This window comes from Podarcis gaigeae, assembly GCF_964106915.1.
Source record: "Podarcis gaigeae genome assembly, chromosome: 8".
Lineage (NCBI taxonomy): Eukaryota > Metazoa > Chordata > Lepidosauria > Squamata > Lacertidae > Podarcis > Podarcis gaigeae.
In genome coordinates, this window is record NC_139684.1 from 17,810,713 (window position 1) to 17,837,904 (window position 27,192).

The following is a 27,192-nucleotide window of genomic DNA, read 5'->3' on the forward strand; positions in this document are numbered from 1 at the left end:
ACTAGATGGGCCACTGGTCTGATCCAGCACTAGGAAGAGGAGAGAGGGCCCCTGGAAGAGCTTCATTTGGCCCCTAGGTCTGAGGTTCCCCACTCCTGAAATAGCCATCTTTTTTGAAGAGTAGTAGCAGAAGAGTTTGTGAAGAGCAGCGGCCTCTCTTCACAAAAAAGATTTGTCCCCCCGCCTTATACTTTTGTCTTCAATAATGGGTGCTTGTGGGGGGTGACGAGGTGAGGGGCTTATTCTTTGTCTGACCACCCCTGCACATTTTAGAGGGGTGATTGCCTTGACCTGAGATGCAACAGAAAGCCTTTCCTCCCTCTGGGCAGGGCATACCTTAGGAATTGCTGCTGCCAGAGTTCAGGCACCTATAAATACATCCCTGGTGTTTATGTTGTTTTCTTCTTTCCTAAGCTGTCTTCAGGGCTCGGCCCTGGACCACTTGCCTGTTGCAAATATCCGTATCCCAAGGAGGTCCGTGGGAACTGGTTACTAGGGGAATTGGTTTTAGCTTCTAGTACCAATCTGTATTAGGGACATGGGTGGCGCTGTGGTCTAAACCACAAAGCCTAGGGCCTGCCGATCAGAAGGCTGGCGTTTCAAATCCCCGGGATGGGGTGAGCTCCCGTTGTTCTGTCCCAGCTCCTGCCAACATAGCAGTTCGAAAGCACGTCAAAGTGAAAGTAGATAAATAGGTACCACTCTGGTGGGAATGTAAACAACGTTTCCGTGCGCTGCTCTGGTTTGTGGCTTTGTCATGCTGGCCACATGACCTGGAAGCTGTCTGCGGAGAAACGCCGGCTCCCTTGGCCAGTAAAGTGAGATGAGCGCCGCAACCCCAGAATCGTCCGCAACTGGACTTAATGGTCAAGGGTCCCTTTACCTTTACCAATCTGTATTGCTTTGAGTTGTCAGTGAAGATTCAGAGGTGGCTATCCCACATTTGTTTATAGACTGAAGGCTTGTTCCCATGTTACACTGGACTCAGGGACCAGCTGTCTCTTTGTGGAAAAAGGGCATACACTTGTTTGTACAGCTCAGCTGTTGTGTACACGGACGGTGCACAGTTAAATATGAACAGGAATCAGTGTAGATATTGTGTAAATGGATTGTGTGCCTGTTCAGTGTAACACATGAACAACCCTAAATGAATGAATATTTATTATTATGGCTAAACAGCCAGCATACTAAATTTAAGATGAAGTAAAATTATTGATGGAAGGAAAAGCACCTGTTGATTTCAGCAAAAATGCGCAGCGACCCTGGTCTAGAAACTGACTTTGTGTTTCTGGAACAAATGAATAGCTTTCTTCCTGCCTTTGTGGTTTTACTCACCTTAAGACTTGAATTAAACTCCAGCATGTGTACCAGATACAATTCTTTGGAGTGTGTGTAGTGGAGCTGGGGGGGGGAGAGTATGTGTGCTCTATTTTGCCCACTCCTGATTTAGCATATCATTGCTGTGGGAAATAGATTCCTGCATTTATTTATTTATTTATTTTGTTCCTCTGGAGCGATTTCAGTTTTCCCTGGAGTAGAATATGAAAATAATTCAAAGATTGCTTTTACTGCAAACGTTTAAACAGAGGAGGCAGAAAATGTAAAGAGGAAAAAGCTTTCTGGAGCAGAGATGGGATATTATAAAGTAGATATTTTATATATTGGCTCTTAACTCATGTAACTCATTCCTAGAAGGGAGCCATGTCCTTTAAAAGCCACCTTCCAGTGAATTATTATTTTGAATATCAAAATTAAGTGCCATATGAGTGGAGAACATTTATGAAATTTCTAGTTCTAGGCTGGCAGCCTGCCTTGTGTTACTGTCCTTGAGTACACACCATACATTTAATTTAATTTATAGCACAGCACCCCATCCCTTCCTATAAACACTTCACAGAGCTGCAGTTCCCAGCAGCCTTAAAAACTACAGTTCCCAGGATTCTTTGGGGGGAGCTGTTGCATGTGTTCAGTAGCATTACTTCTGTATGCCAAGAGGCACCTTCCACAACAAAAGAGGTATCAGAAGACATGGGAGAGACCCCAGGTTTGCAGAAGTACAAAAAGGCTTTAGGGATAGAGTCTTTGTGGGGTGGAGAAAAAGGCTCCCCAAACAGTCCACTGAGGATTACACTTGCTCAGGGGCCATGAAGCACTTCATAGCAGTTTCCACTTGTGTGAAATAAAATACGAGCACACTTTTGTGTCCACTGTTAGTCCTACTCAGTGTAGACCCATTGAAATTAATGGACTTGACTCACTTAGATCCATTGGTGGGTCTGCTCTGAGTAGGACTTGGTTGGATGCAAACCATAATTGTCGCAAGCTGTGATTAAACGCAACAATTAACATTCCATCAAGGTTTTTGGATAACCTGTTAAATCTGCATTCCAGATCTGTCAGTTGACTGTTGCCACTTTGTTAAACTAGTGTTTGTTTGTTTTTAAAAAAAGATGGATTCATCTTTAAATGGCTCACATTCATCCAGCCCTGTGGTGTGCAACAGAAGCAATTCAGAGCTTTAAATTATTGAACCAGGGATGCTCCTGAGGTAAACCACAGTTGAGCATGTTAATCAGTTATCAAAAACAGAGATCAACAGCTAGCGTGTCCTTTTCGTTCTCTGCCCTCTGCTTTTCTAGGGACACAATAAATTTCCAAAAGTTCAACATAGATGTGATGGAAAGCTGGGGGGAAACCCTATTATCTCTTGTAAGATGCTCTGAGTATTGATTTGAATAGAAGAGCAGAGCTGAAATATGTATTGATAACAATTATGATGGTGGTGGCTAATCTGCAAAAACTATAGCCAGGTTCCTAATAAGTACACAACTGTCTGTGTGCACCTGAAAAGGCTCTGGGCTTGTGTCTCTGGATAATCTGTGCACATTATGATACGTGGCAAACTAGCTTCCGAAATCGACAAGGGCTTTCAAAAACAGGGTGTGGTATGAGATGATGGTGATATATTGAATTTATATATGAAATACACATTTTGCAAACAAATACAAAACAGTTGCAAACATTCCCAAAACAATTACAATTTGAAACATTTAAAAGCAGTTACGAAATTTTTGAAAGCAGCTAAAAACATTTTTCTATCCAGTTATCTTAGGGTTACCAGGAACAGTATTCTCCAGTAGCATTGCTAAACCCTGAAGTTCCTTGCAGAATGTTACCAGGGGTTCATTAATAAGATTAGTGATGGCCGACAAACTCCCCTAGTAGAGTTTTCCCATGACCACTGATTCGCAAGGGAATATTACATGTTTTCTAGGGAACAGCATAATGGTAAGGACTAACAGGTCCAACCAATTCCCATGCGAACTGAGTATGCACCCACTGAAATGGTTAAAGTAGGACAGGCAAAAGGAAGGTGTGACCAAAATCTAGAAGAAGATCTAGCACAGTGGTAAAGAACCTGTATGCCCCCCAGATTTTATTGGGACTCCCAACTCATCTCAGCCCCAGCCAGCATGGTCAATTGTCAGGGTGGGAGGAGTTGTGCGGTCCACTAACACTTGGAGGGCCACAGATTCCTGAACTAGTTCCTGCATGTTGTTGTGACTTTTGAGAAGAGGTCTCAGACTAGAACTTGGCAGACCAGGGTTTGAATCCCTACTCAGCCTGGGAACTTATCGGACGACCTTGGGCCAGTCACAGTTTCTCAGCCTAACCCACCTTGCAGGATTGCCATGGGGGCCAGAGAGCCACATATGCCACCTAGAGCTCCTTGGAGGGAAGGTGAGATAAACAAATAAAAATATGCTGGAATAGGTAGACTTGTGGTCTGGATAATTACATTTTCATGCAAGTGTTGCAGGCTCTGGACCAGAGACAGGCCTGATTGGTTGTGTAGTCCAAGACATCTAGAGACTGGAAAAGGCTGGACAAATTTATGCTTTTTACTGAGAAGGGGTTCCGAGTTGTGTTGTAAATGTAAAACAATTGGGGGATTCGAGCATCTATACAATTTAGACAACGCAAGACTGTTAAGGGTCTTCCCCCTTCCTAAATGTGCCCCAGAATCCACTTAAACACTCAGCAAGTTGGGGAGGAGTTTTTCTGAAGGTGTGAAGCAGCTTATAGCAAGGATAGCCAATGTGGTCCTGGTCCGTCCGTTCCCGTCTCTTCCCCCCCCCCCCCGGATGTTGTGGACTACAACTCTCATCAGCCCCAGCCAGCATGTCTAATAGGGCTGTTGATGGAGATTGTAGTACAAAACTTGGGGGGGGGGCCTAATTGGATCCCCCTTGCATGTAGGGTCTAATAAATGGAGGCCCATTTCTTTAAAAAAGAAGATTTATTTGAACTGTGAAACTCCCCCCCCCCCAATACTGGTACAATTGTTAAATTCTTTTGCGGGGAGGGGAAGAAACCGCAATTCCCCACTCTGTGGGCCAAAGTAAATAACCTGTCATAATGCATTTAACAAATGAGGATGCAAACCACAGGAGTAATGCACAGGAGAGGAAGGATCTTGTTCCTTGGCGGGGAGATTACTGAGGTTTGGGAACCTCAGAAATTACTGGATTAAACTGGGGTCAGAGTAGAGCAAGCCGCAAAATGGTCCCCAAGCTACAGGAAGCAGTAGCTAAGGGTAATAGAGCTTCACCAGTAGGACAGGAAGGTGGAAGCTGATGGTTATTTAAGGAAGAGGCCTGGTGCTTTATGTCTCTGCGAGAGGGACGTTTCTTTGGGTTGCTTTTGCTCCTCTGTTTAAAAATAAACCTCTGGCCTTCTGTCACAGCAGCAGGTAGAGTTGCTAGACATATCTGATTTCAGAACATTTCTAGCTGGAGCCAGGTGGACCAGCCAACTGAGTCGCACAAGCCCACAAAAGAACAGAAGCTACCACCTACCACCATCCCAATGGTGCAAATTCCATGGTGCTTAGAGATCCATGGCTTGTACCCAGTGTTAATCCTACCTATCAAAATTAATGGACATGACTAACTTAGGCCCATTAATTTAAGCAGGTCTGCTCTAATAGGACATAGGTTGGATGCAACCCAGTGGTTTGTTCTGGCAGCCCCACTTACTTAGGGTCTTTCTTTCTTTTTTACCACCTCCCCACCCACTCCCATTAAAACGAGTATCTTTCTCAGCCAATACAATCTACTCGTATTCTGTAGCAAAATCCCAACTGATCCTTGTTTGTGTTTATGTCTACATGGCCCCCTCCACCCCCTGCATAAAATTTAGAAGGACTTTCTGAGTGAGATCTCTAGATGGATTAAAAATAGACTTTATTTGGGGAGACTTTTTGTATCTGGGGATTAGGTTATATTTAGCGAGCATTTCAATATGTTTCGATCCAAGTTTCAGTATCTGCTCAGGACCCATAAAAATTAGAGCACAAATGTGTTGATAGCTTTTAGTGGATTATATGCAGACAAGTCCGTAATAAAGACAGCTGATGAGCCTTTTCATTCACACTCTTGGGTGCTAAGAGCTACATTCAAAAAATGAAAATGGCTGTTAGGTGGCTGGCTACCTAGCAATCTGTTGCTCTTTTAGAACAAAGAAACAATAAGCAGAAGAAAACACCTGGGTATTTCAATGCTACATGAGTTGCTAGCATGGGCACCCACAGGGTTCCTTTGTGCCTGGAGGGTCCCCGTCTCCCAGTGAAAGTAGGCCTTCAAGAAACATCTTTGTAGACAGTAGACATGTGTGTTGGGTTGCGGTGTGTGCAGGGCCCATGAGAATTTCTCCTGTTTGTAAATGTACCCATGGGCCCAAAAAGGTTGGCAACCCCTGCAGGCTTCCCCCAAAGAGTGCTGGGAATTTATATAATGAAAGTGTTGGCAATTCTCCTTTAAAGATCCCAAGCCCCTCTTGCAGAACAAAACCCCAGAAGACCTTGGAAGACTTGCTCAGATATGTGTGCCATGGGTATGCTCAATGTGTTAGTTAGAGTCTAAGCTTTGATGGATAGGTGTCTTACTAACTCGGAGCATGAAGGCATGCTCAGGAGACTGCTTCCCACAATACAGGTTGTAGAAGTTACTGCTAGACCAGAAGACGGGGCAATGGGACCATGACAGAGGGGTAGAAAGTTGCAATGGCCAGAATCCAGCCAAAACCTTCCTAAAATATAGAGACTGGATCAAATGTCAATCATTGTAGTGCTGATATTTCCAGTGACCTAGAACCCTTCCCCTGGGCAGAAAGCACAAGTAACCTATTCGATTTCTGAACATACTTGGACAAGTTTATTAAATATATTTTACTATTTTAGTTAAGCACTTGGCTGTTGGTTTTTTGAGGTGTCGGGGAGATTGTTATCTTGTAGTCAACTCAGAATAAAACCTTTCTTCCTCTCTCTATGTTGCTATTAGATTTGTATAAATCTTTGTTTACAGCATCCTAGGTTTGATCTCCCCACCCCACCCCGGCCGTAAACTCACTAAGACTGACTTGTGATTGAGTTTGTGGTGATATTATTTTTTTGTGCTTCATGTTTGTGTTGTTAAACCGCCTTGCAGGTAGAAAGGCAGGATATACGTATTTTAAATAAGTATGGGATTTGGGCCAAGTCTCCTTCCTTTCCTCTGGAGAGAACCTTTGGCCATGCAGATCTTGCTAAACTACAGTTCCCACCATCCCCGGCCATTGCTTATGCTTGCTGGGGCTGATGGGAGTTGTAGTCCAACAACATCTGGAAGGCCAGAGGTTCCCCACACCTGGTCTTAGCCCAACCTTCTGTAATGCTGAGTGTTGTAATCAGCACAGCATGGCTATCCAACATGTTGTTGCTGGACAACAAGTCCCACCATCCAGATTATTGGCCATGCTGGCTGCTAAGGAGTTGGAGTCCAACAGCATCTTGAGGACTTCAGTCGGCCACCCCTGCATTACAGTATTAATGCATGTGAGCCACTTTGCCATGATCATCCGAACAAGCAGCTGCATTTATATTGCACTTAGATTTGGCACTCACTTGCCTGGTGGTTCTGGGACGTGGGTGGCGCTGTGGGTTAAACCACAGAGCCTAGGACTTGCGATCAGAAGGTTGGCGGTTCGAATCCGTGCAACGTGGTGAGCTCCTGTTGCTCGGTCCCTGCTCCTGCCCACCTAGCAGTTTGAAAGCATGCCAAAGTGCAAGTAGATAAATAGGTACCGCTCTGGCGGGAAGGTAAATGGTGTTTCCGTGTGCTGCTCTGGTTTGCCAGAAGCGGCTTAGTCATGCTGGCCCGGAAGCCCTATGCTGGCTCCCTTGGCCAGTACAGCAAGATGAGCTCCGCGACCCCAGAGTCGGTCACGACTGGACCTAATGGTCAGGGGTCCCTTTACCTTTACTGCCTGGTGGTATTAGCAGGGAATAATGAGAGTTGCACCCCAGGAACCTCTGCGGGGCCCTTGCATCGGCTGCCCCTCTTGCTAACGGTCCTCCTACAGCCTTTGCTGCGGGGAGTCTGCCTAGGTGATCCAGGCCGCCTTTTGCAGCTCGCCCGGTGCCTCTTGTTTCTCCCTTCTGCCGCTCAGCCCAGCTCAGATCACATGTTAAGCTGCTGCCGCCGCCGCCGCCGCCGCCGCCGCCGCCTCTTCCCTCCCCTTTTGTAGTGTCAGAGCCTGCCCGGGTAACAAGCGATCCCCGGCTCCTCCGGCTGCTGCCTCCTCCGCTGCCACCTCCATGCAGGACGCCCCTACTTGGAGATCCGGATTTTGACTCTTCCCCTCCACTCTCAGCAGCGGCTGAAACAGGCAAAGGAGAAACGCTGCTCTCTGCTTTGGCGGCGGCTGGTTTGTTGCTTCGGAGTTCTTCTTCTTCCTCCTCTTCCCCCTCCCAGAAGGGAAATCACCCCTCCGCAGGTTGTGTGTGTGTGTGTGTGTGTGTGTGTGTGTGTGTGTCAGTTTGTACGTCAGTCATTTTTGTGCAATCGGTGTGCTTGCGTGCTTGTGTTTTGTGGGGGAGAGAGCTTTGAAAAACCCTTTGCTCCTTCTTCGGCTCTCTTTTCAATCCGGATTTAAACCTCACTTTGAAACTCTTCTTTTCTCCCCTCCACCCACCCCCACTCTGTGTATTTAGGGGAGGAGTGTTGGAACCGAGAAATCTGCAAACACAGAAGTGTTGAGTTTTTTGGGGAGGTGGGCTGGGCTGTATTTTGTGTGTTGCGGTTTGTTTTTGTTTTGTTTTTAATCATTGCCAAACTGGATTATTTGGGAAGCCCAAACGGAAGTCTTCGACAGCCTTGGATTTTGGAACTAAATATGGACTGATTCTCCCCCCAAAAAGGTGGGGAATAGTGAAGCAGTCTTATTTCTTTTCCTGGAAGAGATTTATTTGGAAATCTTCTCCGTATATGTCTGTCTGTATAAATATATATAAACTTTCAAAAGAAACCTGGATGCTTTGAGCTCGGAATGAGTTTTTCATCTTTTCACAGCTCAGACAGCTACCCCCTTCTCTGTCCAGAATTGTAGAGAAGGAAAAGCACTATTCTCTCGCTCCTCCACCCCCAGTTTAAGATGGAATTAGATCTTGCTTTAGGTTTTCAACATTTATTTTCACGGAAACCAGCAGCTTGCCTTCTCAAAGCCCTCCAAACAAAGCACACAGCCTATGTCATTTTGAGCTAAAAGGTTGTTTTTTCTCGTGTGTTTCTTAAAAAAAATAATCATTGAATCCTGGTTGAGACTTGAGACTGAAATTTGAAAATTTGCAATTTCTGTAGGACTTAACCTGCATATTTGTGCATGTTTTTGTGCAACCCCTAATCCGGTAACTTTTTAAACTACCATGCTGGTTAAAGAGATTTTCTCTTTGCCTCTGCTGACATTCTATTTTTGTTTTAAACACAGAAACGCTTCATTAAAGGGCTCAGACAGTATGGGAAGAACTTCTTCAGGATCCGAAAAGAGCTGCTTCCCAATAAGGAAACAGTAAGTATCCATGGACTTTATGTAACTTGTTTGTGTGTGCGTGTTTTATGGCACTCTGCATTCCTCCATTTGATGGTACAAAGCTGTTGCCTTTTAACCCTGTGCTGGGCTTTTAACTCAGCTGCTTCTGGGACAGTTTTCAGAGCTGTTGTGTGCGGGTGTGTGTTTGCCCCCCTCAAAGCAATAGCCTTGAGAAAGTAAACCAGTTTACTTTACAAACGCGTGTTTGATCAGATGGTCTGGCAGTTTAGGGACACAGCTCAGACCTAATTTTAAATGGATGATGTGATCATAGTAGTTGCAAGGATAGTCGTTGCGTTACTAAACTTGAAGGCCGTATTGAAGCCGATTCTAATTACATTTCGAGGAACAGAAGTCTCTGTAGGGTGGGTCGGGGTGTCTACCCTGGCTGTGTCAGGAGGTTGTTGTGTGTGTGTCACTTAAGGCTTCAGCCGTTAGCAGATGACAGTTTTTGTTTTGCAGCCGACAGGATTCTTCCTGCCACTACACAACCATCCAGCTGACAGATTTATTTATTTTTTGCTGAAAATCTTGCAGGTGCCTGCATTAGAGAAAATAAGAAATAAATGCCTTTCCTTTTAGAAAGCAGGGGAGATTAGGATCGGTTGAGGTCTAGTAGTTCCTATCTCTAGAAGCTTCTGCTTTCAGAGCTGCTGGTAGTTTCTGTTTGCCGCTTGTAGAGGGGACAGGCTCCCTTTTTGGCTTTTGGTTAGGAAAAGAGCAATGAAAAACGGCAGGCAGAGGTAGTATTTGTCCCTGGGTGCTTGCTCCATGGGACACTTGCATATTTTTAAAGCAACATCAAGGTGATTGTTCAGCAAATGCTTAAAGAATGGTTTCTCATGGTGGAACCTCTTTGCCACGAAAATGTCGCCGTCTTCATTTTTCTGAACAGAGGCGGGCAGGGAGAGAGTCACTGTGATTGTGAGTCACGGTTTTAATTTAATTGAGTAACTTGGACTCTGAGGTTTTCCTCCATGGTGCGAAATATGACTGTTGAGCTACTGTGTTGTGACACGAGGACCTGTCATCGTGAAGGATTAATTGTAACATCACATACACCAGGCAGGCAGGCTTCCTGCAGAGTTTTTCTTGCTTTTTGTCCCCGCTATGGACAAACGATTATAAAGGAAAAGTAAACTTCTGCATTTTAATAACTTTCTCATTGGACAAAGGCTCTGGGAAGAAAGTTATATCCTTTTCTTAATAAAACAAAACAAATGGACACACACCCTAACAAACATTGGCTTTTCTAAAAATATGTAAAGAAATAGGTTGTGAGCAGTTTTTTTTTTTTTACGTATCTAACAAAATCCTTTTAAATTATTCACTCTCTGCAATGATACGGGGGGGGGTGTATTATTTTTTTGCAAAGTCAAGTGGGAAAAAGGAGGTTCGCCCAGTCACCCTCATTGGACTTTGAACTTGCCAAGTCACATAACTTGTGCCCTCCCCTTTAGAAGAAGGGAAAAAGCGGGGCAGGGAAGAGTTACAGGCTCTGTGTAAAAAAGAACTCAGGGTGCTGACACCACTCAAGCACCACATTTTTATTGTGGGAGGCCTAAACATTTTGTGTTAGAGGAGATGGGGCATTGAAGCTCGAGCTGTTTGATGTCCTGTGTTGGGGTCTCAACTGAGCGTCAGCCTCTCATGCCTCTAGTGGTAACTGCTCTGCAAGTAACCTTTGACCTACAATGGGTTGTTTAATCTCTGCTTCCTGTTCTTGCCCACAGGTTTCCTCTTGCTTGATCTTGCCTCCTCAATCAGGCAGAGCTCAAGAATTGGGGTGGGGGCAGGGGGGGACAGAGGGCAGGGCCGGACACAGACTTGCTCTTGTGTGCTTTAAAAAAGACAAAAAATAATGCTTTTGATTTTACAAGCTTTCTTGATTTGTTTTCTCCTCCTAAAACGACCCCACCCCACCCTTTTCTTTTTACTTGAAAATGTTAAGAATGGGATAACACAGTTGGAAGGAAGGGAGGGAGGGAGGGAAAGGGCAACCCCATAGTGAAAGTGAATCTAGAGCAACACGAGCCTTGAAGGGGAAGAGTGGCTCTTGTTTGTTGGGATCATGACACAGCTAGGACCAGCTTGTTGTACCCTTGGGTGCAAGTTCCAAGGCATATTTACCTGGCCTTGGTTAATTTAGCTGGTGGTGACTGCCTTGAATTTGACCTTGGGAATGCCAGATAGAATGCATTACAACTGAGGATCTTTCTTTTGTTTTGGATGATATTGTTTGGAGTTTGCCTGCGCTTATTATTTTTATTATTTAAATACTAAGCATCTGGACTCCAGAATTTTTTACCTACCATTTGCATCCTTTGACCCAGAACCCAGACCAAGGGCAGTGAAGAGGAGTTAGTTTTGATGAGTTGTAGCAAAAACTAGTCCTACTCAAGAGTAGACCAGCTGAAATTAATGGATATGGCTAACTTAGGCCCATTAAATTAATTGGGTCTACTTGAGTGGAAGTGCCTTCTGCATATTATATTAGAATCATAGCCTTAGGCTAGTATTCTCTGACTTGAGTTTGTGCATGTGTATTAAATGGCTGTGTGAGCTTATATTCCTTCTGGTTTGAAATTTCCTCATCTTGCAAACAAGTCCACAAAAAATTGCAAGCCTACTATGGGTTTTATTAGCCTGCTTTCACATATGGATGGGATATAAGTGCATTTAAATAATTAATAAAAATAAACATTAGTCACCCATGGCATAAAGGAGCAGAAGTGCCAACTTTCCTAATTCTTTCCTTCCAGAAGTCTCCTAGTGGAGATTTCCTTGCCACCGGCAACCAAGCACAATGCTGCAGGAAAGTGCCCTAATTAAGGGGCAGAGAACCTGCTTTGCATGCAGACGGTGCCAGCTTCAATTTCCAATGGCCTCTCCAGGTGGAGATGAGTCTGAAACCCTGGGGAGCCATTGCCAGTCAGTGTAGACAGTTGTGAACTAGGTGGACCAATGGTCTGACTCATCGTAAGGCAGCTTCCTAACAAAATGAATTTCAACAGGGACAAATGTAAGGTTCCACACTTAAGCAGGAAGAGGCTGCACAAATATAAGATGGGGGACACCTGGCTTGCCAGTAGTGCATGTGAAAAGAATCTCGGGGTCTTAGTAGACCACAAACCTAACATGAGTCAACTGTGTGATACTGCAACCAAAAAATGCCATTCTAGGCTGCATCAACAGAAGTATAGTGTCCAGATCAAGGGAAGTCATAGTCCTGCTCTATTCTACCTTGGTCAGGCCACACCTGGAGTACTTTGTTCACTTCTGGGCACCACAATTTACAAAGGATATTGGCAAGCTGGAAGGTGTGCAGAGGAAGGTAACCAAGATGATCAAAAGTCTGGAAGCCAAGCCTTATGAGGAATGGTTGAGGGAGTTGGGTATGCTTAGCCTGGAAAAGAGACAGCTGAGAGGTGGTGTGATAGCCACCTTCAAATATCTAAATGGATGGAGCCATTTTCTTCTGCTCTGGAGGCTAGGACCTGAACCAATGGCTTCAAGTTACAAGAAAGGACATTCCAATTAAACACGAGGAAGAGCTTTCTGACACTAAGAGCTGTTTGACAGTCTCCCACCAGAGGTGGTGGACTCCTCTGAAGGTTTTTAAGCAGAAGCTGGATGGCCATCTGTCATGGTTGCTTTAGTTGAGGTTCCTGCATTGCAGGGCATCAGACTAGATGTTCCTCAGGGTCCCTCCCAACTCTTGCAATTCTATAATAGAGCGGGGGAAAGGACTCCCACATCCTGTGTATCTGCTATATTTGCTTTTCAAGTGTGGCAAGGGCACCTCTTGCCGATGAGTGTGGGCTCCTGGTGGGCATGTTTTTATAAACAGATTCTGCATTCACATTTTGTGAGCTGGTTGTGCAGGAACCAAGGCTCCTAAGAATATTAGAAGAGCCCTGCTGGATCAGAACAAAGACCCATCTAGTCAAGCATCCACAATCCCACAATGACCAACCAGATGTCTCTGAGAAGCCCAGGAAGACACGAGATTGCAGTAGCCTCGCTTCCCCAGAGTTTGGCATTCAGAGATGTACTGCCCCTGATCCTGGTGGGAAGTGGAGCTAGGGTATCACCATTATGGCTCATAGCCACTGATAGCCTAATCCTCCATTAATTTGCCTGATCCCTTTTTAAAGTCATCCAGGTTGATGGCCATCACCACCTCTTATTCTGAGTTTGGTCTCCTGCTTACAGAAACCAGTGTGCTGAGTCTGACACAGGAAAACCTAACAATTTTGGAGGGATTGGGATAGTTCAGGGCATGTGAACCTTGGAGAGGAAGAAAGGTTTGCATTTTTATTTTCAGTTACTGACATATAAATTAATGCTACATATTTCCTTTGCAAACCAGACTATAACAAGTTGCCTGCCTGCCTGCCTGCCTGCCTTCACATACCAACCTGTCTTAAGTTATTTGCTGCTATTCAATAGCCTGAATGGAAAGAACTGTCTCTTTTTACAAAGGGGTTGGTTTCTGTTCGCCTGGAGGTGATAGTTACTTGCTGTGCTGTTGCAAGTAACTGACTTTTCACCTGCTATAGGTTGATTTTCATGTTTCATTGTCATAATTTGTACACTCCCCTCCCCCCATTTTTAAAAATTAAATGGTAGTTACATTTCTTGTTGTTGTCTTTTAATCTAGGGTTTAAGGAGATCCTATTCCTACAGATACACTCCCTTCATCCTTTCTTCTCAATAAACCAAGGTTTTAATCTTATTGTGCAGCTATTGATTTATATTTTCTAGCCTGCTCTGTGCTAGTTCTCTGGGCATGTTACAGTTAAAATAATTTGTGTTCTAATAAATACTGGACTGAATAATAAATAAATACTGGACTGGACTGAAACATCTGTCAGATCTCACAGCTGGGCCCTGAAAGGCCATAACTGAGGGTGACTAAGAATGTATCTGTTTATTCCATTGCTGTTATAAAGGTGTGTTGAAAGTAATTAATAATGTTCCCGAAAGGGCAGTGGTACAGTCTTCCTTGGGATTGTAGTGCACAAAAATGCCAGGGGAAGATTACATGTTTTGTAAGTGACCACAAAGTAGGAAGTTAGCATGTCAGAGAGGCTGGGACATCTTAATGTGACCTTTCCACGTGCAGAGAGGGAGAGAGGTGGGGGTGCTAGGAAAGCATCTAAATGTGCGGTTGCAGAGTTGAATTTTCAACTGGTACAATTCCAAGAGTACAGTACCACATGCTTCCTCATGCCACCCTTGCATCTGAATTTGTTTTGATTGATTGGCCAAATAAGCTTTCAGCTTACAGGTTGGGATGAGGTATGATGTGTGGAACCCTGAAATTGCTGGACTGCGCCCAAAGGTGTATTTATTTTTTTAAAGCATTATTTCTGTCTCCGGTTCTCCTCTCAAGCCAAGGGCAGCATTGTTGGGACAGGCTGCCCGGGCTAAACAAATGGCGCTTTTAGTACCTTGGGAGGTAAGAATTATCACAGTGTTGCCCTTTCCAATGTCCAGAGTTAATTTAATTTTAGATTCAGGGTCCTAGACAAACAGTGGCATTCTTGGCTCATTAACACTTAATCTAGTGTTACATAATCCCACGATTTGGCTTTCTTAAACAGTTTCTGCTGAAAAGACACACACAGAGAGAGAGAGAGAGAGAGAGAGAGAGAGAGAGAGAGAGAATGAGAATGTATTGCAATGCTGCACATGTGGTTTGGAAAAGGTCATGGTACCGTATATACTCGAGTATAAGCCGACCCGAATATAAGCCGAGGCACCTAATTTAACCACAAAAAACTGGGGAAACTTATTGACTGGAGTATAAGCCGGTTCACCACACCACAAACCTCCTGGTGGGCCGGAGTGTGTGTGTGTTTGTGCGTGCATGTGCACACAGCAGAGGGGGCTTCTTTCTCCCCCCCCCCCCAGCTCCTCCCATCCCCTTGTCTACCTAGGCTGCTACCGAGAGGCAGAGGCTGGTGGCAGCAGCGGCAGAGGAAGAACAGGCAGCCCAAAAGGGCTGCTTTTGGGCTGCTCATTCCTCCTCTGCCGCCGCGGACAGCGGCAAAGGCAGAGGAGGAGGAAGGAGCAGCCTGAAAGGACCCTCACTGAAAAAGTCGGCTTATACTCAAGTATATACGGTACAGTGATACCTCGGGTTAAGTACTTAATTCGTTTGGAGGTCCATTCTTAACCTGAATCTGTTCTTAACCTAAGGCACCACTTTAGCTAATGGGGCCTCCTGCTGCTGCCGCACCGCCAGAGCACAATTTCTGTTCTCATCCTGAAGCAAAGTTCTTAACCTGGAGCACTATTTCTGGGTTAGCGGAGTCTGTAACCTGAAGCGTATGTAACCCGAGGTACCACTGTACTTTTTTCTTAAGCCCACAGAAGTTTGGTAGGAAGTTTTGTTGGGGTCCTCAGCTCCACCTGTGCAATCTACGCAGGCTGACTGTGAACAGATGCAGCAGTGCAATTGCAGGCTGGCTGGAGTTAATGATTCTCTCTCGTCCCCCCACCTGCCCCCACTTAAACTGCAAATTTCCTTTAATGAAGGGAATGGGATAATTGCTTAGGCAAGGGCTTTTCACCCCCTCAGTGCAAAGCCCTGACTTCTCTGAACCTCAGACATTCCCACCCCTTTTAAATGTGGCTCTCATAACACTTCTTTTTTTTTTTTAATGCCGGGAGCAGAGCCTTAATTGTGCATAGACAGTATGGACACAACCCTCTTGCCCTGCTTTCCCACAGGAAGTCTTTATTTTTGTGTAGAAGGTTTGTTTCCCTAATGATGAGGCATATTAATATAGCGTTGGGGCCTTGGCTCTTAATTTTCTCACTTGCCATGTAAGCATTTTTGTTGTTGCCACTGCTCTTCAAATACCATACCTTCTCTCCCCCACCTTAATAACTTGCTCTCTCTCTCCCTCCCTCCCTCATCTCTCTTCCTGATGCAACCAAAGCTGAAATTTCCCATTAGGGCTGGAATCGGCTGCCAACATAAACAACCCCTGCTTCTGCTCCTCTTCGTTCTGGCCTGCCTCGTTCTGGATATTACAGGAGGGGGAGGAATTTTTCGTTTCTGTGAAATTGCAGGCTGGTCTTCCGTTTATTAAGTCAGATAATGGCCTGATTCTGCCCCCAACCCCTCTCTTTTTGTATTTAGCCACAGCAGAAATGCTGCATTAAAGTCCAGCCTGTAGGAGTGGTCATTGGCTTGGCAGGGGTATCATTTATGGAGGGGGGAAGCCCATCCTCTCTACTCCATCCTATGTTTCAAGCCTCATGGATCTATTCCTCCAGAATGCTTAGTTCTTGTGCAGTGCTACAAAATAGCTGCCACAAAACTTCCAATGCACACTGGATTGTGTGTGTGTCTTTTACATCCATTTTTCTTCATTTGGTTCCCTTCAATGTAAATATGTACAAATGCAGGCCTCCGAGTCGTGCAATCAATCTTGTCTCCTGAAATCTTTGCCCACTCTCACCCACACAACAGACTGCAACAGTGGGCCTGCTGGTTTGCTCAGAATTGGCAAGCCATTCACATATGCTGCAAAGCCATCTCTCCCCCTCCCCCAGCTCCCCCGGTAAGGGATGTTTCCCCACTGAATGTCTAGTCTACCCCACTCATTTAAACCATTAATCTCAAACACGCTTAGCAAAGACCAGCCTCTGCCGTGATCCAGCAGGTATCATCTTGTGTTCTTGTGCCACCTAAGCAAGGATCCACACACCACACGCAGACTGTTTGTTCTAGGAACAAACGTAGGGATATGAGAAACGGAGATTTCCAGAACATCCCAAAATTATAAGTTCTCGGTGTGGGGAGGCCTTGTGTCAGAGAGAGAGAGAGAGAGAGAGAGAGAGAGAGAGAGAGACTGACAGTACATGTAAAAAAAAAAAACACACCCAGATGTGGGTGGGGAAAGAGAGATTCTCATGTTTGAATTCTCCTCACCATCAAAGGCTTTCTGCATATGGAAAGGTAGCACATCAGTGAGAATGGTTCTTTCTTGAGCTGGCCTCACCTGCCCAAAGCAATACCTTTAGCTCTCCACGTGAACTCAGTTTCTGATGGAAAGGAGCAGTTGAAACACATCGCGCTGCTCTTGCTCCATTATCAACTGGTATGGATCCTAGAATCAATAGAATTGTAGAGATGGAAGGGCACCCAAGGATTATCTAGTCCAACCCCCCTGCCATGCAGGAATCTCGACACAAAGTACCATGTACTTGTCTTAAAAATTTGACCAGTAGTAATGACTTTTAAAATTTTTGTTAGTATCAAAGAAAGATGATGAAAGGTGAACCAGTAGGCATGATCTCTGAAGTTAGCGGAGATGCCTTGAAAGCAGTTAATTGAAGGTATTTTCTACAGATTTTTCTGGGTTCGAAATGGGTTGAGGATCTGATTGTTAAAGCTGATGATCTACCTACCATGTTAGCTGATAGCAAGAAGGGCTTTGCTTGAAGACCCGCATTCTGACAACTTGTGTAATCCTGCCATGCGCATAGACTCTGCTTGCTTGTGCTGAGTATGACTTCATAGCTTAAAACTTCAGCCGAGTATGCAATTCCAGTGCTATTTTTGGCCAGCAAGTCTTTGGTTTTCAAGTTTTGCCTTGCACAGGTGTTCTGAATGGGCCTGGCAGGTATGCATCTTCCCACCTTGAGATTATGCATATCCAAAAGGCTTACAGCCTTGTTTCCACCACATCTACCTCAATGCACTGCTGGATAGAGATGGGAAAAAGCAAATTTGTGCCAGTGGAGGCGGAAAAGCGACATTCCACCACAGAGAGATTGAACCAATCCCTCTGGAGAGATTTCAGTGAGGGATTAAGCAACCAAGACAAGGAAGTACGCTTTAATAACACGGAAGTATTAAAAAGAGACAGAAAAGAATTAAACATGCACATAGTTTACTGCATGGGTAGCCAACATGGTTCCTTCCATATTTTTTCAGACTGCATCTCCCACCATCCCTGGCTATTTGCCATGCTAGCTGGGGATGATGGGAGTTGGAGTCCATAACATCTAGAACGGGAACCATTGGTTATCCATGCACATATGAAAAAAAGGATCTGCAGAGAATTAAAAATACCCAGGTTGTCTAGTGTGGAACCATGTCAGCTTAAATTGTTTGCAATTTTCACAATGACAAAAATTTACCCTTAGCCAAGCTGCTTATTGGAGTAGGGTGGTAAAGATATTTCTGGGATGTTGCATGCTGGCTACACTTGTTTATGGACTTTCAAAGACTATGATGGTGAGCTACTGGGGCTCAGTTGAGTTGGAGGCAGCCATTTGATGTGAGAGAAAGCAAGCGCCGTCCCCTGCAGCCTCCGGGAGCAGAGCCAAGTTCTTTAACCTCTTGGCTGCTGCCCTACTTGAGTAGCCCCTCCCGTGCCCCGAAATATATTTCCAGATGCAGTTGTCCCCGAAATCATAAAACAGGAGCTGGCCTTCTGGTGCCAACATTGGATTCTGCTAGCTCTGTTTACCACGGGCAGTAAATCAAGCCAGCTATTTATGCAGCAGCTCTGTTTTCTAGTTTACTTAGGAGATTGAAACCATGGTGTTTGCTTTTGTTCATCAGGTTTACTGTGTGCTAGAAGTAAAATATTATTGCAAGCAAGAGGGGAGCCATTAGCAGATTGCATCTTGCCTGTGCTGTGAGCCAATGACTCTGCTGCTGGTTTCTGGGAGAGGAAGGTACTTACTTGGGAGAGCAGAGCCAAATTCTGCAGGGGAAATTGATGCCCTGCTGCCTGGTTTTTCTACACACACACACACATTAAAATTTTTTGGAATGCTCTTGTTTTTCCCCAGTAATTCCTATGTGATTCCTCATATTGTTACATCATCTACTATATATTTTGAAAACTTGTGCGTCTGCCTTCTATGCCGGGGGTTCCCAGACTGTGATCCCCGGTGGTCTGCGGCATGTCTGTGAATTTGTGGTTAAAGATGGGAGATGGCTTATCCATCACATTAACTATTCATGCTGATTTAGTTGTAATGTTATTGCTTCTTTTATTTTTTGTATTGTATTTTATTGTCGTACAATGTGAATTTTGTTGACGATACAACTGTGTTTGGGTCCCATATATCTGGAGATCCCTAAGGACTGAAACAGCAGTCTTAAGGCATATGCTTTGTTCCTGTGATTCTCATGGCCATTAGGGAAGGGCTTTAAGTCAGTGATATTGCACACACTTGTCATGCAGAAAGTCCCAGGTTCAGTCCCCAGCAACCACTGGTACAGCTGCTGCTGCCAGTCTTTGTAGACAATACTGAACTGACTCATTCTAAAGAGCTTCCTTTGGCATGGCCATCAGGCAGTATAAACTTGGAATCTTCTGCCATCTCCAGGGATATCCCAGAAGGCACATAAATGGACTCTTCAGCAGACAAGTCAATATGAAAACATCGTCCTGAGAGCAGGAAGTTTGACAAGCAATTGCCCTCTGAACCATCTTCAAACTGTGCTCCCTCATCACTTGCTGAAGAGGTGCTCCCTCTGTTCCTGGGGAGCTACAGTTGGCCCTCTGCAAATCTCTTTTTTTATATTTCAAGCTGATCCAGTATCTATTGCCCGCTTAGACAAAGAGAGAGATCTCTCCACTTTCAGCTAAGATAAGGAAGACCTAAGTGGCCCTTTTCTCTTTCACCTGCCCCAAAATGTGTGCCCATCTCCTACGCAGTTTGAGGAAATATGATGCATGGTCTCAGAAGTATAAAGCAGTTTCAGCTTTTTAGACAAGTCTCCTTCCTTCCTGTTTGAAACATCTCAGCTTGACCCTTGAAGCATAGTTTGCATTCCTGGCTGGTAGGGAGGATCCTTCAGCTGTTTGGCTACACACCAGCGGAGGCCTCTGCAGTTAGTGAGTGGCCTTGTTAAGGCTCATGGTAGGGGCTGTGCTTGGGCAAAAACTGCCTTTATAAAAAAGCTTCCTTAGATCAGCTTTTGACAACCTGATTCCCTTCAGATGTTTGAGCCTACATCTCTCATCAGCCCCAGCCACCACGGCCATTGGGAGCTGTAGCCCAGAGCATCTGGAGGGGGCTAGGTTAGGATAGGTGGCCTTAGATTTTCATGTATTACAGTGATGGCCAAACCTAGCCCTCCAGCTGTTTTGGGACTATAGTTCCCATCATCCCTGACCACTGGTTCTGTTAGCTAGGGATGATGGGAGTTGTAGTCCCTAAACAGCTGGAGGGCCAGGTTTGGCCATCACTGATGTACTGTATTACATAGCCACTTGAAATAGCACAACATTGGAGAAGAAGCTGTGTCTTTTGGGTGTGGCCAGCCTCAACATAATAATATAATAAATATTTTTTATTTATTTATACCCCGCCCTTCCTGGTTCAGAAAACTGGGCTCAGGGCGGCTGACAAAAAATTTAAAACATTTAATTGTAATACAACATAGAAACAGCATAAAATACAGTATAAAGGCATGAATAACAATAAAATTCAAAGTTCAAAAATCAATTTGGGGGAAATCCATCCAATAAACATTAGATAGTCACCAGGGCTAGCTGGCTGAATTGGTCTTACTTGGGCCAGTGAGGAGGCCAGGGGAGAATTAGCTGTGGGGTCTCAGAACCGGTAATCTTCATAAAAGAGGAGGGGGAGGGAAGAGAAGAGAAGGGGGGAAAAGGGGGCAAGGCACCTTTCAGAATAGGCTGGCACCATCTTGATTGGTGCCAACCTATTTTGAACACCTGGTGACATGGTGGCTAAAATAAAGTCCTCTATCGGCTTTAAAAAAAACAACAAACATTTTCCCCCTTCCTACCCTCTCATTTTCTTAGGAGAAGAAGGGAGGAAAGAGTGTGTAGAGAGTTTGGCAAATACCCATCTCCAGCATGGCTGATGAGCCAGCCCACAGCTTGCCCAGGAGACTTGCCCCGGACTCTGCTCTTTTGAGGATGACTCTCATTGCCAGTAGTGGCTGTTGGCTATTGGGACTGTTAGGACTGAAGGCAAAGAGGCTAACAGTAGGTGGAGCCAGAGTGAACGACAGGCAGAGCCAGCTAACTCTGGCTTTTTGCCTCCAACCACCTCCTTCCTGAGACAACCCTGCAACAAAGGAAGAAGAGGGAAGTGACAGTCAGTGCTGGGCATGGTTGAAAGTAAGTCAGGCAGGTGGGAGCTGAATTAGTGGGCACACGGAGGTTGGTGGGGCAGTGCCCCATTTGCTATAAGGCAACAGCCTCCACTTCTCCTTGCGCCAGCCTGGGACACCCCATCCGCTTTGTTGCACAGAACATCCTTTCAGTTGTTTTGGAATACTTCAAGAAATGCTTCCATTCTTGCCTCTTTTGAAGTGGCTTTGCATGCATGGGAGAACTTCCTGGTGGGTAGTGCCCTAGGTTAATTGGAGCAAAGAGGAATGCCGGTTTGATTCCTCCTCCTCTTCCACTTCCCATACTAGCTTTGATGGGGCAGCCCTGCCCTCTCCTGCCGTGGCTCAGGGACTTATTTCACGCTCTGTGAAGCTGGGTAGCCAGAGAGCCTTCTTCCTCCTGCAGTAGCATTTTCTCCCTTTCTGAACGAAGGGCTTTCTGACCTAAAAGGTAGGCCTTGCTTCAAGCCCTTCCTTGCAGCCAGGGTTGCTTGGGGGTGGGGCCTTTGCTAATGCTGTTGCGAAACATATTAGGTGGCTTTCGTCTTTGTTCAAAAGTTGCACTGAAAGCCCCGGGCGCCGGGCCAGAGGGGAGGATGTGATACACGGGAAATATTTTCTTTTCCCCTTTGTGCCTGTTGGAGTTTTGATTAGCTTTGTTGCCAGTAAGTTTAATTATGTTCCCTTGCCTTAAAAAAAGAAAGAAAGAAGAAGCAAAAGAGATGACTCTTGCCAGGGCTCCCAAACTTTCATTACTTAAACTAGAAGATAAATTAATCAAATCTCTCTTTACCACTACCTGCTTGTTTTCTTCTTCTTCTGAAAGTAGCAAAATGATTCCAAGGTGGTGGTAAAGATGATGATGATGATGATGATGATGATGATGATGATTAGCCACCCACCTGACTGGGTAGACCCAGCCACTCTAAGCAGCTTCCAGCAAAATATAAAAAGAGCAATACAGCTTGTTAAATGTGTGATGGCCAGGGGCATGGCAATAGCCATACATGTCCACTTGATCACTTTGATCTGCAGAACTGGCACTGCCAGAGGTGCCACATAATACTTGCAACAAATTGGTCTTTTATTGTGGCAGCACGTACCCTTTGGAACTCCCCGCCTATTGATGTAAGGCAGCTGCCTTCACTGTGCTCTTTTTGGCACCTGCTAAACATACTTTTGTTTAGATAAGCCTATACAGGCATGTAAAATGTTGGCATGCACTTTAATCCCTTTTTGCCTACTGTTGATTTTTAGATACATTTTTAAACTGTCTTTTTACAGTGCTATCAAATACCTCTTGTGTTTCAGCAATCTTGGGCCATGCAGCACAGATGGACAGTGCTGTGTAGAATAATTGCACCAATTTAGCGAAAAGATGTGGGTTGTTGTTTTTTTGTTTATTGTAAATTGATTAGAGGTTTTATTGTAATCTAGTGGCGTGTAAATTTTGTTAAGTAAACAAATTCAGAGCTTACACATCCATATTAACAAGAACAAGTCCTAGGGACACCCAAATCCATTTTATTTTATTCCACAAGGAAGGGAGGCAGACAGATGGACCAACAAATGTGGGGGACTTCCTCACGAGCTGGAAACAGTAGTCTATGCTTGCTCTAGTTGCTTCCTGTTCTGGCTTGACTTCAGTTTTGTTCTTCCATCGTCTGTAGCTTACAGGTGCAGTTTGGTGCCTGTTAACAGCACAACACTATCCCCTAAAGTTTCTCACACACTGATGTTACTAACTTCAAGAATTTACCACCTTACTCTGGGACAGAACCCATCCGAATTTAAGGTGCTTTTAAATCCGTCAGATTTGATGGAAGACACTTAAGCAAGTACTTAACTTTCCCCTTGAAATCAGTGGGATAGGAAAGTGCCCACATTTTGGCTGCTTTAAGATTCAGGACAGACAAAAGAAAGTCACCATCCACCTAGTGCAGCGGTAGGCAACCTAAAGCCCAGGGGCTGGATGTGGCCCAGTCGCCTTCTAAATCTGACCCATGGACGGTCCAGGAATCAGTGTGTTTTTCCCTGAGTAGAATGTGTCCTTTTGTTTAAAATGCATCTCTGGGTTATTTGTGGGGCCTGCCTGGTGTTTTTACATGAGTAGAATGTGTGCTTTTATTTAAAATGCTTCTCTGGGTTATTTGTGGGACATAGGAATTCGTTTATATATATTTTTCAAAATATAGTCCAGCCCACCACATGATCTGAGGGACGGTGGACCAGCCCACAGCTGAAAAAGGTTGCTGACCCAGCCTAGTGCATAGTTAAAACTATGGTGTTCACTCCCACAAGGGGCAGTGATGGCCACCAACTTGGTTGTCTTGAAAAGAGGATGAGACAGATGCATAGGAGAGAAAGTTATCTATGTTCTCCTAGCCTAAGATGGCTGTGCTGTGCTTCCAGAGGCAGAGGCAGTAATGCTTCTGAATACCAGCTGCTGGAAACCACAGTGTGGGTTGCGCTCAGATCCTGCTTGCTAGCCTCCCTAATCCAGCAGGTGGTTCTTAATGCTGTTATTGTTAATAGTGTCTTGGCTCAACAAAGGTAAATGTTGCATTTTCAGTGTAGAGTTTTGTTTTCCCTTGTGTGGCATGGTGGGAGAATATTCCATGCTCCCTGTATTCTCCAAACATGACCTCCCCACCCACCCCACCCAATTACAGTGCTCTCAAATACCTCTCTGTTTCAGCAATCTTAGGCCATGCAGCACAGATGGACAGCGCTGCTCAGAATAATTGCACTATATTGCTGAAAAGAAAGAAACCCCCTGAGAATGTGGGGGGTACTGGAGAGAAAAAGACTTGGTGGAAGCATCAGCAAATGAAAAAACAGACCACAGAAACATAAACCACCCACGATTGTTAGCTGGCAACCGAAGGTTTTGAAAACTTTCTTATCTCCGTCTCCCAAACTCTGTGAACCTGCCCCCCACGTTTCAACTTGTCTGCTTTGCATTCCTGATTCCTGAGTCCAGTGGCAACATTTTCAAACACCGCTACTTGCTTATCAAAAGAGATGGCATTTTCCTCAAGGACAGGAACGATGGCGAGTGGTACAGAGTTGACTGATGACTGCAGTGGTGGGTGCAAGCCCAAATTATTTAAATCACCTTGGCATAAAGGTCCAGCCACAGGATTGCATTTAGGGACAGGCTGACTGCACACCGTCATAGTACAGTCGTACCTTGGATCACGAACGCCTTGTGAGTCGAACGTTTTGGCTCCCAAACGCCGCAAACCCGGAAGTGAGTATTTCAGTTTGCGAACGTTCTTTGCAACCCGAACGTCCAACACAGCTTCCGATGGGCTGCAGGAGCTTCCTGCAGCCTATCGGAAGCCACGCCTTGGTTTCCAAATGTTTTGGAAGTCAAACGGACTTCCGGAACGGATTCCATTTGACTTCCGAGGTACGACTGTATTGTGAGATGTGAGATGTATTGTGAGTCAACTCTGGGAAAAGCATCTTGCAGCTTCTGCGCAGCAAGGTGCATTGGGGGCTGTACTGTTAATAGAAACAGGTGTTTGGTGATGTTGGAGGCATCCCAACAAAAAGCAGCCAGTGTGGTCTTTTGCAGCAGATCCATCCAGAATCTCTCCCATGATGCAAGCAACACAGGTGTTGTTTCTCCCTAAAGCAAGTAGGCAATGTTTGATGGTTGGGCCTGCTTGCATTTTGTAGAAGGCATTTATATAAGAAGCTGCTGTGTCCCAGTTTAGACCATTGGCCCATCTTGCTCAGCATTGTCTACTCTGACTGGTGGCGGCCCCCCAGGGTTTCAGACCCGGCCCTACCTGGAGATGACATTGGGAATTGAACATGGGACCTCCGGCACACAGCTGATGCACTGCCACTCAGCTACAGCCCTTCCCTGTAGTTGGGCGTTACATCCGCATCACTTTTAAACTCCTTTGAATATGGTACATGGCTCTTTTTTCCTTTCCTTTCCCTCTCCCCCTAGTTGACCAGAAAAGGGTGTTTTTGGAGCTTTGACAGCTGCATTTCTCTGGATTCATGCTTGATTTCCCTCCAATTCAGTTGACACAAAGGCCACACGTCCTGCCTGGCTTTTTCATTTGTCACAGTAAACTAGCAGAGCTTGGGTGTTGTGATGGCTTTCATTTGGAAAGCCAATAGCTTCAAAGAAAATGCATACTTTGCTGTCGTTGTTGTTTCTGCTTTGGGATCTGAAATGCTGTCCTGGTGGGCTTTTGCCGTTTTCCAGGCCCTCTGATAAAATGCACAAGGGGCTGCTTCACACACATAGGGCTGCTCAAACAGCACGTGTTCCTCCTTTCCTGCATTGCTCTGTCCTCTGCAAAGCCCATAATAACTCTGTGGGTTGTTCATCTGGACCTTTCACTTTCCTGCGATGGCAGAATCGGGACACGCGAGGCCTTCCGCGTTGTGTCCCAGCACTCCAGGCGCTTGCTATTATGCTGTGCCATTTGATGATCTGGGTATTTGCTGCCCAGTTTCAGAAGCAAATCCTTTTGTCGCAAAGCTTTCAAGTTTATGAAAAAGAAACAACACGGTGATCAAAAAGGGGTAGAAAATATTAACCCTCTCACCCGCATCTCTGAATTTCCACACTGTTTATATTGGAGCACTGTTTCAGCCTCAAAGGAGAAATCTGGTAGGCTTGTCTTTCATCTGCGAAGGTTTTTTAGGTACAATTTTTTTTTGACAGGCTTAATTTTTTAGTGCAGGAAAAGGGGCTTAAGACAAAAGCAGCTGGAGAGTTTAGAAATGCGGTTACGGCTTTTGTTGGTGATTATGTTTGCCAAATTTGGTGGCTTTGTTAGTATCCTGAAAAATCTCAGTTCAAATGAGAACTAATTGTCATGTTTTGGTTGCATAATTCTGAGAGTGGAATGTCATCTTTCTGGTACATTTTACAGTTTTAAAATGTATGTGCACAAGAGTATCCATGTCAGCAATTCCACATTGTGAATGGGTTTAGCTTCTAGATGGATTCCTTGGCTGGTCTTTGGCTCAGTTTGCTTAAACCAGTTGCCACACAGGAATTTGTCTGTCTCTGGCAGAAGAACATGAATTCTGTCCAAATAAGACCTACTCAGAATAAACTCATTGAAATTAATAGACCTAAGTTAACAATGCTCATCAGCAGGACAGACCTACTCTGAGTAGGACTAGCATTTGGATGGTTCTGCCGCTGCACAGTTTAGTTGCTCTGGCTGTTGCTCTGTTGGACTCAAACAGCAAAATGCACTGGTTATATATCAAGAGATGCCTTTCATTGGAAAAATATAAAGTCTGTAGATTTGTATTTGTTGAAAGCTGGTCAGGTGAAAACTAGCACCCAGGGAACTTTAGTCATCTGCATCACAAACCAATAATCCACTGCCCTGGAAAAGCCAGATTCTGGCTGTGCAGTGTAAGGAAAATAGACAATGCAGTGTTGCTGGATAATTTGATCCAAGGAATCAATCAGTTTGACTTATTGGACACAAACATTCAACATCAACAGAATCAGGTGACTGTTCAGGATAGACTTTTCTGGTGTTGGGCTCCAGCATTCTTTGGCCACACTGACTAGGGCTGATGAGTGTTGTGGTCTAAAATGTCAGGAAGGAAGACAGCACCAGGCTAGCAAAAACAACTGGTATTTTTGTCAGAAATAACCTCAGGTCTTTGAGCCTTAAGCTGTCTCACTTTTACCAAGTCACAAACATGGATTTTGTGGTCCATGTGGCTCTATATACCCTGGGAGACATCATGCTGAATTAGCACACCCCAAACTGGTTTTCTATTTCACATCCTCCTTGTGGATGTGCCTGTTGTGCCCCTCTACATAGCGCTTGCTTGTCATGAATTTTTGCACTGGCGATCAGACCAAACATTGCTTTGGAAACCCTCTGACCTGGGATCTCTGGATTGCTTCCTCTCGATTCAACTCCTCTTCAATAGAGCCCTGCTACAAAAGGAAAAGGAGGAGCCCAAAAGATCACTTGTCCCAGAAACTTTCCTTTCTTTTGGAATTTCTCCCCTCCAGCCTTGGCACAGAACACGAAGCCAAGGGAAATCGCCATGCACATGAAACCCACTGCGAAGGCTTCCATTTTGTTCCTTCAGCCTCTGCTCCTTCAAGGGCAGTGGGGAAACAGCTGTTCTGCCCTGCCATCGCC

The 27,192-nt window shown here is 45.0% G+C and overlaps 1 protein-coding gene across 29 annotated transcripts in view; it reads left to right on the forward strand.

Annotated features, from left to right (window-relative positions):
* RERE (arginine-glutamic acid dipeptide repeats) overlaps positions 1–27,192 on the forward strand; it is a 341,620-nt gene that overhangs the window by 260,123 nt on the left and 54,305 nt on the right. For all 29 annotated transcript variants that reach the window (XM_083752394.1, XM_083752406.1, XM_083752407.1 and 26 more), the window contains one exon: positions 8,806–8,886. In XM_083752394.1, coding sequence (XP_083608520.1) covers positions 8,806–8,886 — 81 coding nt within the window. The remainder of the gene's footprint in view (positions 1–8,805; positions 8,887–27,192) is intronic.